Source organism: Amphibalanus amphitrite, unplaced genomic scaffold (genome assembly GCF_019059575.1).
Source record: "Amphibalanus amphitrite isolate SeventyFive unplaced genomic scaffold, NRLGWU_Aamphi_draft 000314F_arrow, whole genome shotgun sequence".
In the NCBI taxonomy this organism is placed as follows: Eukaryota; Metazoa; Arthropoda; class Thecostraca; order Balanomorpha; family Balanidae; genus Amphibalanus; species Amphibalanus amphitrite.
In genome coordinates this window covers 222,456-237,202 of record NW_024881809.1, presented here as the reverse complement: position 1 = coordinate 237,202, position 14,747 = coordinate 222,456, and the positions used below count along the sequence as shown (strand labels likewise).

The following is a 14,747-nucleotide window of genomic DNA, read 5'->3' as shown; positions in this document are numbered from 1 at the left end:
GGCCACCCTAACGCTTCTCACGATGACAACGCTTGATTTTTAAACTTGGAAAGATTCTTTCTATACCAATGTGATCCCTATTAAGTTGCCTTTTATTTCAATTGCGTTTTATTTCCAAAAGCGTTCACATATGAAATATATTGACAAAACTTTAAACCTATGCATATTGGCCACTTTGCCCCATACCCTGGGGCAAAGCGGCCACCGGCGTCTTCTCAAGTCCCGATATGAGAAACAAAATAGTTGCCTTGTGTACGACTAGGGTATTTGATGGTAACAAGGTTAAGCGAGGATGGATGTTTACTTTATCATCTTCCACCTGTAGGTAAACAAAGAAAGGATTTTCATGAAAATAAACATTTAATTGCATTATTTGGTAACTCATGCAACTGAAAAGTGGCCAAGATGAATGCATGACGACACATTTGAGTATAAATAATGTTTTTTATCCAGATGGAAGCAACTTATGGCCAATTTGGGGGTGGCCACTTTGCCCCGGCCACTTTGCCCCGCGCATACCGTCCGAGACAAAAATATTCCAGCTTAGCTATTAGTGGGGTAAAAAACATTAAAATTGGTAGAATACATGTACGATAAACATGCAATGCATGGACAAGAACGCTTATAAAAATTCCAAACGGTTATGGAATAACATAACATTTAAAAATTGTAAACATAGTTGGTAACCTGGCAAGAAATGCTTTTCCGTGTTTCACAGAACAATGGTGATGGGCCTGAAACCCCGGTCTGGCTCATTCGAACGACCGTAAAGAGAAGTATAATTGGAAACCATAAATTGTAACTAACGCCAGCTATGAAGGGCTAAAACGATGGGTGGCCGCTTTGCCCCGGGTGGCCGCTTTGCCCCACTCTCCCCTATGGTATATGGGGCCATTCCGACCCGTTTTAGTGGTAAAAACAGGGAGTTGATTTTTTCCCCATTGACTTATAATGGGGAGGTCGCGAAATTGACCTGACCTTAGGTCACGGATATCAAAATTCCGAGATACACAAATTGTAGCTACTAATGACCTGATAACATCCTGCGACATTCAAAGGCCTCCGACATCTACTGTAGCTCTGGCACGGTGACAAAGTTGCAAAAAAGTGACTTGAGGTTGGGTCATTCAAAGTGACCTGGTGACCTGACCTTGAAAGGTAGGAGGTTCAAACTTGCACACCATGTGTAAAATTAATGAGGGAATAGTCCGCTACGCGCCGCGGTTTTCCCGTTATTCGCGAAAAACCTCAGGGGGGGGGCAGACATCCGCCCCCCCCCCCGTCGGTGCGCGGGTTAATCCTCCCATGAACATAAACCATTTAGTTGAAATTGCTGTGCGATGTCTAACGAAACTTGTCCCTCTCCGGCAGGTTCCCTCGCCTTACACAGCCGACTTACTGCCGTGAGGTCAGAGGGCTGCTCCGCGGCATAAACTGGCGCACCCTTACCCAGTGTCGGCTGGGGTACGGGCAGCACCTGAGGGTGTTTTTGGACCGCGTGGCCGGCCAATTTCACCCCGTTCCCGGACTGCCCGACCAGGCCATGGAGGAGTTCCGCGGGATCACCGCGGCTCACGGCTCCCTCGTCATGAGGGACGCCCTCCTGGATGAAATCTTTCATCCACGGCCTACACGGAGGTAAGGTGACTAAGGGGTCTTTTTACTCTTTTTTAGTTCAAAGGTCATCATTTGGCTGATAGCTGAGTGTAGGGTAAGGTGCCTAATCAGCGACCCTTTCCGATTTGCGACCTACCTCCCTACAGAAAAACTGGCGGGAGAAAACAGGGTAAAAACATCGTCAAAAGGTCAGCCATACTTTGGTTATCAAATTAAATTATTTTACGGTTGTCGATGTTTCTGGTGGGACGTTTCAGGTGAGTTTAAATGAAAATGACGAGTTTCTTATCCAAAACGTGTGTGTTTGGGCCCTCTCTGATGAAAAGCGATGCACATTAGGATGATGCACCTTTTTTATTCTGAATCGACATTCCTTTTTCAATTGATTGCCGTTTTCCCAAAGTGAATCGCTTAACCGTGCACAGCATGGCGGTTAAAAATGTGTCGCAACTCATATTTCCTATTTGCGCCTGACATGGTCGCAAATAGCTCAAGAAGGGAAAGAAAGGGGAAAGGAGAGAAATGAAAATGAGGTGTTGCTGAAGCTTGCAATGTGTGGCAGGGGATGTCAAATGTCGTCACCGACTGCAGGGGTGCCGAATTCAGCGCGGACCTCGAATATCATACGAGATAGCCCGCAAAATTTGGGTTTCCGCCTTCTTTTCGCCTTCGGTGCATCACGTGATCAGTTTTTACTTACATAAATGTGTTGGATAAACGTTCCTGTTCGAGTGATTGAGTGAGCTTTGCGTATAGGTTACCTTTTTGAGATAATATTACATCTTTTCAGGCGTCGCATTTTTTGCCATTTTTAATATGGGGAAACCCATAGACTTATTAGCGACCCTCCCTGGTCGCTAATCGGGAAGAGTTCCCTATTAGCGTTTTTTGCAATGGTTTGCTTAAATGCTCACTACAAATAATTTAGTGAATATTGGGGCAGAAAATGACTATTTTTTAATCGAAAAATGAACGACCTCTCCGAAAATCAAGCCAGTAATACAGTGGCACCCACAGAGCGTGAGCAATGACGGTTCAAATTAAGGGGGTCGCTAATTAGGCACCTTACCCTACTCTGTGTACTTGTTCTGTGAGAGTAACTTTCCATTACTTTCTGGTTATTTGTTCTCGTAACTTGCTATGTTATACCAAATATTACAAAAAATTGTCGAGATATTAACTCAATGTGATGCTCAACATGACATCTCCTGGAAGTGGATTCAAATAATTTCACAACTCTAGGGTGACAATGTGACTTGTCCTTGCCAGGAACGGACTCTCGCGTGGCTACTACGCCACCATGCTGTACCGGGAGGTGCAGCGTGACTCTGTGCTGGTGCCGCTGATACGGAGGTTCATGGAGCTGCCTCCCGAGCAGCAGGAGGTCGGCGAGGCCTACCGCCTGCTGGCCATGTGGCGGTTCCCTGAGTTGGGGCCGCGGCCGGCCTCCGACGTGCAGAGGTAAGGGAGTCTGTTCCGCGAATGTGGTGACTAAGGTACCTTATTCATCAACGCTTTCGGGAATAAACTCAAGCGATAAACATTTTTTTACGTGTGGATAGCCGGAAACTACAACTGTTACTTTTTTGTAAAAGATGTGACTGCCTCGAAAACAAAGAGTAATTAAGTCCACCAGATTCTGACTTCGCCAGCAATCCTCCTGCATTCCTAACTGACTCTCCGTTGATTGTCCAGGTACGCGACTCGGGTGGCGGAGATTGCTCTGCAGGAGCTGAAGCGGTGTTACCCGGACCACCCAGTGTCTGCCTGGACCGAGACCCGCTCCGAGCCCCTGGTGGACACCCTGTGGTCCGACCTGCTGTCCGAACAGGTGTTCGAATGCGTCAACTTCACGCTGTACGATCGGCTCCGGCTCCTGAAGCAGGACGGACCGGAAGACCACGACAGGCCGGAGGATCGGGAGCTGCACGCCACTGTAAGTAACCTAAAATAATCCGTTGAAGCTTGAGTTATAAGCCTAATGATAAAGTGCCGACGTGTCAAAAGTACAAACTTACAACTACAAAACTGCTGTCCGAACACGCTGGGGATAGAGAGCTGAAACTTGGCAACTACAAAATGTTTGAAAAAATGCTGCCGACATTGTTTGTCGTTGCGGCCCACGAAAGCACTGCACATGTGTGATCTTTGTCTTCATCGTTTGTTGAATTTCACCCTGAGCTGATCGTTTAACTTTATTTTCTCTCAACAGCTGCGCGTGGCACACCGTGACATCGTCACGTGGGGTAGCGGCCTGCAGGGCGTCATGACGGCGCTGTATGCCGCCGTCGCCGGCCGTCTCGGGGTGCTGATCCAGCACCTCAGGATGATGGACCCGTGGCTGGTCCGCTGGCAGCCAGTGTGAGTACTGACTACCGGCTAACCTGGTGCATCTAGAGTGGACAATTGTATTGCTGCCTTTAGATTCATTTCTTGTTTGCAGTTGAAGTGTTTAGTGGTAGGTATATTGTAATGCAAGTAGAAAGATGCTCAGTTTTTGGCACCATTTATGTAGTATGCCGTTTTCCATCGATAATGACTGTTTCCTGCTTCTCCAGCGAGGAAGACGTCATCTTCATCGACGTGGCCCGCGGTGGCGTCCAACTGGACCTGGAGACCGCTGTGGAGGAGGTCCAGGGGGTCTGCGGGGAGGCCTTCCACAGGATCCTCCTCGAGCCCATGACGCCCGGCATGGTGAGTAGTGCCCTTGGCGACGATCACGTGAAGCATGAAACCAAAATCAAACTGAAGTTGCCATTGTAAGAATCATCACATAGCTTATAGCTTTTCAACAGCGTCCCGCTGCTGCTAACCGCGCCCCTGGTTCTGTCCTCAGCTTCTGCACTACCTCTCTGCCGGCGGCTACCAATGGAAGCGGAGCGTCCGCGCAGAGACTGAGGCCGACCACCAGGCCAACCAGCTGCTGCTCTACCGGACCATGGACGGCTGCCACCCGGGACGGCTGCAGCTGCGCAGCGTCTGCGGCCAGCTGCAGGCCGCAAGACCGGCCTACACCCGCCGCCTCTGTCAGGTCAGCCAGCCTGAACGGTGTGCCAGCAGCAAATGTCACGGGGCCCTATGTGTTTAAATGATGTTGCATATCTCCTAACCGAAGTGCTTACAATCACAAGTGCGAAATGAATGCTTTTGAAAATATGTAAATACAGCCACTTCAAACCTCAGTAGGGGAGAGTGGGGCAAAGCGGCCACCCTAACGTTTCTAACGATACCGACGCTTGATTTTTAAACTTGGAAAGATTCTTTCTATACCAATGTGATCCCTATTAAATTGTCTTTTATTCCAACTGCGTTTCATTTCCAAAGGCGTTCACATATGGGAGATATTGACAAAACTTTAAACCTATAGCATATTGGCCACTTTGCCCCATCCCTGAGGCAAAGCGGCCACTGGCGACTTCTCAAGTCCCGATATGAGAAACAGAATAGTTGCCTCATGCACGACTAGGGTATTTGATGGTGACAAGGTTTAAGGGAAGATGGATGTTTACTTTGTTCTCTTCCCACCTATTGCTAAACAAAGAAAGAATTTTCTTGGAAAAACATTTAATTGCATAATTTCGTAACTCATGTAACCGAAAAGTGGCCAAGATGAATGCATGACGACACATTTGAATATAAATAATGTTTTTATTCAGATGGAAACAACTTATGGCCAATTGGGGGCTGGCCACTTTGCCCCGGCCGCTTTGCCCCGCGCATACCGTCCGAGACAAAAATATTCCAGCTCAGCTATTAGTGGGGTAAAAAGCATTAAAATTGGTAGAAGGCGTGTACGATAACCACGCAATGCATGGACAAAAACGCTTATAAAAATTCCAAACGGTTATGGAATAAAATAACATTTAAAAATTGTAAACATAATTGGTAACCTGGCAAGAAATGCTTTTCCGTGTTTCACAGAACAATGGCGATGGGCCTGAAACCCCGGTCTGGCTCATTCGAACGACCGCAAAGAGAAGAATAATTGGAAATCATAAATTGGAACTGACGCCAGCTGTGGAGGGCTAAAACGATGGATGGCCGCTTTGCCCCGGGTGGCCGCTTTGCCCCACTCTCCCCTAATGAACGTCGATGAACACCGCAATCTGGGCGCCCTAAAATCCCAAACCATCATCATAATTATTAACAGCAGTACTGATGATTATATTCCCTTCTTCAGGAGTACCTGGACGCCGCCGATGTGTCGGAGGACGAGGCGGCGGGTATCCGCCAGTTTATGGCGTCACTGGTTAGCCGCAGTACCGAGGTTCACCGGTGGCTCAACACCAACGAGGCGTACCTGAGACGCACGGTGAGTTCGGTTGAAACGAGCTGGTGCCGGAGATTCATTGTTATTATGTCGGTCCGTGTTTGAAAAACGATAGAAACAAAAATATGACACATGCTCCAGGATATGACTCTGAATAGTGGTTGAGGATCTTTACAGGTTTGTCGTTGTTGTAAGAGCCCGGTTTTAACTGACGATGAATGGCTCCATTTCACAGGCAGCCCTCGTGAACGCCGAAACCTGCAGGTACTACGAGCCCCTGCTGGAAATCGGCGACGTGGCCACCTTCGCCGCCGACAGCGGGGTGATGGGCGTCATCTACGCCGTGCTCTCTTCTAAGGTCAGCTTTGGGGAGTAGTCCGCTACCTTTCATACATAACCCTTAGATAGGCTTTTTGATTGGTATGGTTGTCTCCTTACAACATGCGATAATGATGTTGGCCAGTTCTCCAAACTAAACAGATTTTCCTTCTGTGCCCTGATAACTGAACACATCAGCCCAAACGTCGCTGAATGCTGACCCTGCTGTTCTCTCACCGTCAGGTGACGGACAGCGAGACCACGGCGTGGTACGACCTACTCCTGGACGGCGAACACTGCGCTCTCCGCGTCAGGGAGGGTAAGGACATCGCTGCAGACTGCGCTGCAGAAATTTACAGCATAGCGTGGTAGTAAATGCTGCACCATTTTCCTTTTTCTCCCTGGCCATAGAACAATATCTGAAATAGCATAACGTCGTGGCCATATTTGAACAAGGAAAGGAACTAGCCTGCCAAAGAAGCTGTGATATATCAGCAGTGTTTGTGTGTCATCACTCCCAACACCATTCTTCGGCACACCTCCCTAACTATCTCTGTTCTCTGTTTCAGAGGACCTGGTGCTGGCGGAGCGTCCCCGTCCCGTCCGCCACCTGGAGCTGGGACGCTACTTCTCCCACTTTCGCCACGGACGCTACCAGCCCCTGCCGCACCTGCGCCTGACCAGCAAGCCCCCCTCGGCGGTCGGCCGGGAGCCTCGTCTGGTGGACGGCTCGGTCCCTCAGGAGCCCCACACCGGTCGGGAGGCTGGGGAGGACAGGCCGCCCACCGCCTGGCTGGGGGACTGGCCCTTCCTCCAGCGAGGGGACGTGCCGGAGGGGGCGGGGGAAGAGGGTGCCGACTCCGTCTGAGGTCGCTCGGCTCTGATGAGGGCGGCCCGTGACCAACGCGGGCAGGACCTACGACCGTGCCTGGACATGCGATGTTGTATATATTTGTACATATTTTTATCTTAGTAATGTTATATTGTGTCGCTATGTTGTTGATGGAACTGTGATCTGCTATATTGCTATGTGCTACTGTTGTGCATATACTAGTGCAAATTTTCATACTTGTTTCGATGTAAGAGTAGGTATTGTGATATCATGTAATGTGGTACAATGTCAATGTTCACTTGGCATAGTAGATTATGTGGTAAAATGTCGCACAACCTGACCATATGCACTATTGCTGTGACTCGATGCCACCCGTATGCACAGACGTTTTTTAGTGTCATTTTTTTTTGGGATGGTTATTGCGCATGCGTGTGCAATGTGCATTGCACACTGCGCAAAATACATATCGTCATGCTTTACCTTTTGGCTCTTGAGCAATGTGCATTGCACACTGCGCAAAATACATATCGTCATGCTTTACCTTTTGGCTCTTGATTTTTTTTTTTCAGGATGGTAGATGGCTAGAGTTTTGGGGACGGACAATATCCCATCTGAGAAACATGGACTCTTACTGGAAGAGGCGACCAATATAGCTGCTCCCAAAGAAACGAGTGATCTAACCGGTGGATAAGACCCGTCGGTGCTTGCAGGAAACCGACGGTAACAAGCTTCTAGGAGAAAACTATACACTATACAGGAATAACTGCAACACGCGAGACAAAAAAATACACTAAAAGGCAGTCGCCCCGACCTGACAGCTGCAGCGTGGCAAAAACTGGTCTCACACCCTGCAGCACTACCAAAGGCGGCCAGCCGGCCGTGCGTCCTGAACGGTTCTGAGCTGCCAGTGTGAGGGTCCACCGGGCCGCACTGTGTCAGCTGACCTCGCCCCGGGCCGGGTCGGTCACGTGATCGGGCGGCGGCCAGAGATCCCGACACCGTCCCTGGGCTGGGCGCCGGCCGCGCGGTCGGGCGGTGCAGTGGCGAGGGATTCTATTCCTGGTCACGGCTAGCGCTGCCAGTGCACATATTTGTCTGCTTCCGTAACTTGCTGAAAAAAGGCGAACGTCACTAATTATTATAACTTGCTAGGCAGCGGGAACAATCGTTTATATGGTTGTGTGGGGTAAAATTTCCAAAAAGTAGAAACTATCATGCTATCTCCAAATTGCGTTATCGATTTGAGTTTTGACATTATGTTCACGGTCAGGCTTCCCAAAGGTGTGCCCATCAAAACTGACATGTTTATGGAAAATGTTTTTTTTTTCAGCAATAGCCGGAAACTTTTGACACAAAGCCTTTTAGGCACATTTTGTGATCTTTTCCATTTAAATTGAAAAGATTCGCTTCGCGCCTCGCGCTAGCTCGCAATTTCAAAGTTGCATTTTAACCCGCGCCCTGCTGGGGGGGGGTGTTTGAACACCCCCCCTTGAGGTTTTTCGCGAATATCTAAAAAACGGCGGCGCGGAGCGCCGCCGTTTTTGGTACACCTTATCATACATCAATTCTACACATGTTGTGAAAATTTCAGACCAAGGTCATTCAAGGTCAGGTCACCAGGTCACTTAAAGTGACCTTACCTCATAAAAACTTTCAATGTCTGTCATAGCTACACCGAGTGACCGATCGCTTTGAAACTTTCAGCGATTGCTAAGAGCAATAGCATGTACGAAATGTATATCTCAGAATTTTGATATCGATGACCTAAGGTCAGGTCAATTTTGCGACCTCCCCATTATAAGTCAATGGGAGAAAATTGAAATGCGCCTCTTTTGGATGAAAGACATTATAAACACTCCCAAACACCGAATTACAAGTGGTTTAGACACACTGAACTTGAAAATGGTGTCCGTGACCCTTGTTTATGCCCTGAGGTCATCTTAGGTCACGAATGGTATCTAACAGTTTTTCGCAAATAACTTTTGATAGAGGCATGCTAGAGCGATGAAAACGCCTTAGATGTGTTCAGCTCGACGATACGGATCGACTGATATGCAACATGAACCTTTCCGGTCAGGTCATGACCTTGACCTGAGGTCAAATTTTCAAGTTGACCTTTCAAGGTCAAGTTATAGTTCATTCGATGCGTCTTGACGAGAGGAACACGATGCCCGTAAAAGGAAGCTCGTACAAGGCTTGGGTCTAAAGTTATTGCAGAAAAACTGTTTTCGAAAAAATCGGCTATTTTTGCAGTTTTTGCCCCCTGCAGGCAAAACCGTTGACGTTAGGTCAAATCTGAGAGAATTACTCAGAAAGGGCGTTAACCCTCGCCCGCACATGGGGGGGTGGTTGCCACCCCCCCCCCCAGGTAGTCTTTCTGCTCTGCACTCAACATTTTTAGAGCTAGGAGGCTGATTTTTGGTATAGCTGCTCCTCTATCCTTTCTCGATGTCCACTGAAAATTTCAAGTTTCTGCGGTTTTCGGTTTCGGAGATATGACCTTGTTTTTCAGGTCATGTCATGACCTAAATGGCCAATTCTCAACATCTGGCGTTGGCTACGGGCCTTGTGAGCTTTTGACACCTTGATTTCGGCCTTTTTTGCCAGTCTTACCTCCCACCTATCATGGAACATGTTGTTCGACGATGTACAGATGTCAAGGTCAAGGTCAAGGTCAACCTAGGTCATCTAAGATAATTGCGTTTTGGGTAAGCGAAATTTACTTTTTGTGAAGTTTTTTGACTGCATTTTTCGTAAAAGCTTCTCAGATCATGATTTCATGTAATATGGACACATAAACAATCGGTGCACACATTAGTATACACACAGACACACACAGACATACAAACACATATAATTGACCTTGACCTAACTTGACCTGAAATGACCTCAGCAACAAAAACCTGGTCGGGTAGTGTGACAAAGAGGTTCTAGCTGGCTTGGCACCAGAAAACGGCATCGTCATCGGTATATGATAAGCAGCGCACTTGATATCCAATGGTGACCCAAAACAGCAACATTTTTTAGTTTGACCTGACCTGGAAGGTCAATGACTGACCTGAGAAGGTAAAACTGGGTACCATTGGATTCGTCTCTTCCCAAAGAATCTTTTTGGTCTTTACCGCTAAGCTCTATCTCCAACAGGAACGAAATGGCGCGGGGGGGGGGTGGCAACCACCCCCCCCCCCCCATGTGCGTTCTAGGATGGGAAAATGGCATGTGCGGGCGAGGGTTAATAGGGCTATCGAATGCGCTTTTCCGCGGCGCTGTAGCTCTATTGGTTCCCGAGTTATGCGTTGGCTTCTTGGAAATTTTCGACATTCGACCTGGAAATCGGCGAAATTTTGCCTTCAATGACCTCTGGTGACCTGACCTTTGACCTGACCAAAAAATTGACCGAAGTGATTTCGTCATTATTTTTGACGCTCTTTCGAACGCCGCCTTCCGCGTATCGCTACGTGGCCCAGGAGCCGAGCTACAAGGGGGGGGGTGTTCAAACACCCCCCCCCAGCAGGGCGTGGAAATCCAGGACCCCCAGCAGGGCGCGGGTTAATAGAAAAATAATCCGACACCCAGCACCAGACATGGGTGAATGTACTCCGGTGTCTCTTATGCAGGACTTTATAGCATGGTTACAGATAGGTTGAAGTATATGTTCACCACGTGGCCATCGAATGACCACAGCACAGCCGTTTCCTGCCCGGCCACGTCCAGCTGCCCCCTGATAACGATCCTGGCACCCTTCCAGCGGGAGGGCACCTTTGAACTCTGGCTTTGACTAATCTTCAGCAATGGAAATTAGGAGTCGGATAAGATAGGACGATTTATAAGATAAGAATAGACAAGGGTACCGAGGGGCGCCACGGGTGGTCGCACGACAACCAGCGGAACTGACGGCAGAAAACTCAATCAAACCGCTGATAATTTGGCGACACACGGCGTCTCATACCCAAACGTGCCGAGAGACTTCCGCACAGCTCCGGACCCCAGTGTTTCGATGTGGCGGGGTTTCCTTTCTGTGACGGGTTCAGTAATTGGACACCGGGTGTGCGCTAATGCCACCACCGGCATCAGACGGTCATCAGACGGTCGGCAGCGTGGTCCCAGGCCCGCAGTTAGCCACGTGGCGACCACGTGTGTAGCTGTCTGTGCAGCGTGATTGTAACGGGGTATGACGTGTTGTATGCCTCGCTAGAAGTAAACATATTTTTCTGCATCCCTGTTTTCCGTTGTTATTCCGATGAAACGAATGAAAGGAAAACGATTGATTTTCTTGCGATTAACACGCGCAGTGGAAGGGTTACCAGTACTACGCCCAGTGGAAGGGGGGGGGGGGGGCGGATGTCGCCCCCCCCCCTAAGATCTCAGCTCCCACTGGAGCTAGAATAACGAAATTTGGAGGGTAGGTGAGGGCCATAGGGAACTCTGTCGTGTGTGAATTTCATGACCCTAGGTCAATATCTTCAAGGTCAAATGAGGTCAAATGTGGTCAAATCTGCCATATGAGCGACTTTTTTGCGTTTACACGCTGATAACTCAAAAAGTTACCGACCGATTTTCTTTTTTCTTTCACTATACGAAAAACCGAACATTTGTGAGTATGTAAAGTGAATTTCTAGTTAATCCAACAATAAATATGGCAGTTAGAAGCCTGCTAAGGGTAAGATGTCGCCGGCTGAAGCGGGATCGGCCGACGCGGGAAACGCGGCAATCACAATTTTGTGTTTACACACTCATAACTCAAGTTGTTACCGGCCGATTTTCAAAATTCTTTGACCATATGATTTCCTGTACATTTCCCAGTCTTCTCACCAAATTTGACGCGAATCTAATCTAATCAGCGGTAAGGAGCGCGATGTAAAACGGAAGCGTCCCGCCCCGGCACAGTCTACAATTCAGGCGGCGCGTAACGGCTAGCGCCGCGCCGGCCGCCGCGCCGCCGCGCCGCCGCGGCGGCAGGATGTTTGACTTCACATCGCTCTTACTAGAACAGTTGTGAACCGATTTTCTTATTTTTTGCACGAGAAGATCCGCAATTCAATTCTGAGCAGGTAGCCAAAATTCCACATTAATATTTTGTTTGCGGCGCGAGCTATTGGCGAAAAACAGGAGGGGTGGGCGACATCCGCCCCCCCCCCTTCCACTGCGCGTGTTAACCCGCGCCCTGCTGGGGGGGGGTGTTTGAACACCCCCCTTGTGGTTTTTCGCGAATATCTCAAAAACGGCGGCGCGGAGCGCCGCCGTTTTGGGTACACCTTATCATGCATCAATTCTACACATGTTGTGAAAATTTCAGACCGAGGTCATTCAAGGTCAGGTCACCAGGTCACTTGAAGTGACCTCACCTCATAAAAAGTTTCAATGTCTGTCATAGCTACACCGAGTGACCGATCGCTTTGAAACTTTCAGCGATTGCTAAGAGCAATAGCATGTACAAAATGTATATCTCAGAATTTTGATATCGATGACCTAAGGTCAGGTCAATTTTGCGACCTCCCCATTATAAGTCAATGGGAGAAAATTGAAATGCGTCTCTTTCGGACGAAAGACATTATAAACACTCCCAAACACTGAATTACAAGTGGTTTAGACACACTGAACATGAAAATGGTGTCCGTGACCCCTGTTTATGCCCTGAGGTCATCTTAGTTCACGAATGGTATCTAACAATTTTTCGCAAATAACTTTTGCTAGAGGCATGCTAGAGCGATGAAAACACCTTAGATGTGTTCAGCTCGACGATACGGATCGACTGATATGCAACATGACCCTTTCCGGTCAGGTCATGACCTTGACCTGAGGTCAAATTTTCAAGTTGACCTTTTAAGGTCAAGTTATAGTTCATTCGATGCGTCTTGACGAGAGGAACACGATGCCGGTAAAAGTAAGCTCGTACAAGGCTTGGGTCAAAAGTTATTGCAGAAAAACCGTTTCCGAAAAAATCGGCTATTTTTGCAGTTTTTGCCCCCTGCAGGCAACACCGTTGACGTTAGGTCAAATCTGAGAGAATTATTCAGAAAGGGCGTTAATAGGGCTATCGAATGCGCTTTTCCGCGGCGCTGTAGCTCTATTGGTTCCCGAGTTATGCGTTGGCTTCTTGGAAATTTTCGATATTCGACCTGGAAATCGGCGAAATTTTGCCTTCAATGACCTCTGGTGACCTGACCTTTGACCTGACCAAAAAATTGACCGAACTGATTTCGTCATTATTTTTGACGCTCTTTCGAACGCCGCCTTCCGCGTATCGCTACGTGGCCCAGGAGCCGAGTTAGAAGGGGGGGGGGGGTGTTCAAACACCCCCCCCCCCCCCAGCAGGGCGTGGAAATCCAGGACCCCCAGCCGGGCGCGGGTTAAAATACAACATGAACCGTACCTTACAAGGATCATAAACTACTAAGCTGGAAAAAGTAAACATACGGAATGATGAATTTTTGCCAGCAAAGTGGGCAGTGGTACTCGTGTATTAAAATGTCCTTGCTGCTAATAAGCTTACAAGGCAATCAAGAGGTAATGAAAAAAAAATCTTATAAGCTCTTGCATTTTGCCAGCAGCGATTTTCAATAGCGCTCAGATTACTGGTCGTCGCCGCTCTGCCCGGCTGAGCGTCTCTAAATTAGTGATCACGATCCCACCGTCCCCACGCCAAGTGACGTGTCTCCACCGGGGTCTCGTCTCCTCTTTGATAATGTCCAGCGGTCGGTCGGCGGTAATCCCGTGCCTGGCGCCACGACTGTGGGTGGTATGGCAATGCCAATTACCAAACACGGTTATGGTCAGTAAATACGGAAGGAGCGATTGGCAGACCCGCGTTTATCTATCGCCAGCACTCCGTGCCTTGGGATAATGGGAATGGTTAGTCGCCTGGTTTGGGTACCTGACCCTCATTACCACAGGGTCAGCCTTTTCCAAATCCTTTAAGGGCGTGGCTGGTTCTGGTAGCAAGACTGACATTTCTTTTTGTACCCCGCTGGCGGTGTGTCGCCAACATTGTGAGCGGTTTGATTGAAGTTTCAGGCGCCAGTCTGGTCGGTAATTAGACACCCTTCACCATGTGGTCAGTGGCCACCCACACTCCACAGTCCATTCACCAGGCCCTCCGGTTGTAGGTACTCGTACAGAGAATGTTACCTGCTGTACAACCGAAGACAAATAAATGACCAGCCAGAGTTTAGGGAACGAAAATGAAGCATTGATAGATGAGTTTGAAGTGATGGAAGCTTCTCTTATCCCGCGCCCCGTAGGGGGGGGGCGAAACGGCCCCCCCCTCTGTCCTTTTCGGTCGATATCTCCTAAACGGCTGGAGATATCGCCACCAAACTTTTAGGACCCCTCTGGGCATCAAATTTACAAATTGTGACCAAACTTTTTTTCCAGAGGCTATGATAGGTTGGCCACAAATGACGTCAGAGTGACGTCATGTTCTGTCATTTTCGACCGAAAAAAAGACCTTCGCGAGAAGACCTGTCAGGACTACAGCTTTGAAGATACAGAAAAATGATCAAGGTATAAAAGGTGTAGAATTGACAGGGCTACAAAACTGCTATCTCGAATTTTTAAAATTTTGAAGTTTTGACCCCCAAAAATCAAAAAAGCATTTTTTGGATATATTCGCCAAAAAATCCAAACAGTTTTTTGAGTTTCGAAAAAACCGGAATATATGTGATAGTGCCTACCGTCTTCTATCTACATACCAAATTTCAGATCGATACC

At 48.3% G+C, this 14,747-nt stretch overlaps 1 protein-coding gene across 2 annotated transcripts; it reads left to right on the top strand.

Moving 5' to 3' along the window:
* On the top strand, positions 1-7,577 carry LOC122388227. Of its 2 annotated transcripts, none has more exons than XM_043379110.1 (11): positions 1-1,158; positions 1,372-1,638; positions 2,887-3,078; positions 3,313-3,553; positions 3,830-3,978; positions 4,176-4,311; positions 4,454-4,648; positions 5,798-5,929; positions 6,123-6,245; positions 6,449-6,524; positions 6,775-7,577. In XM_043379110.1, the coding sequence occupies exons 2-11, from the start codon at positions 1,544-1,546 to the stop codon at positions 7,071-7,073; spliced, it is 1,638 nt and encodes a 545-aa protein (XP_043235045.1). In that variant the 5' UTR covers positions 1-1,158; positions 1,372-1,543; the 3' UTR covers positions 7,074-7,577. The 2 variants fall into 2 exon arrangements, with proteins under 2 accessions (XP_043235045.1, XP_043235046.1); XM_043379111.1 differs by having other exon boundaries at positions 719-912.
* Positions 7,578-14,747: the final 7,170 nt, after the last annotated feature.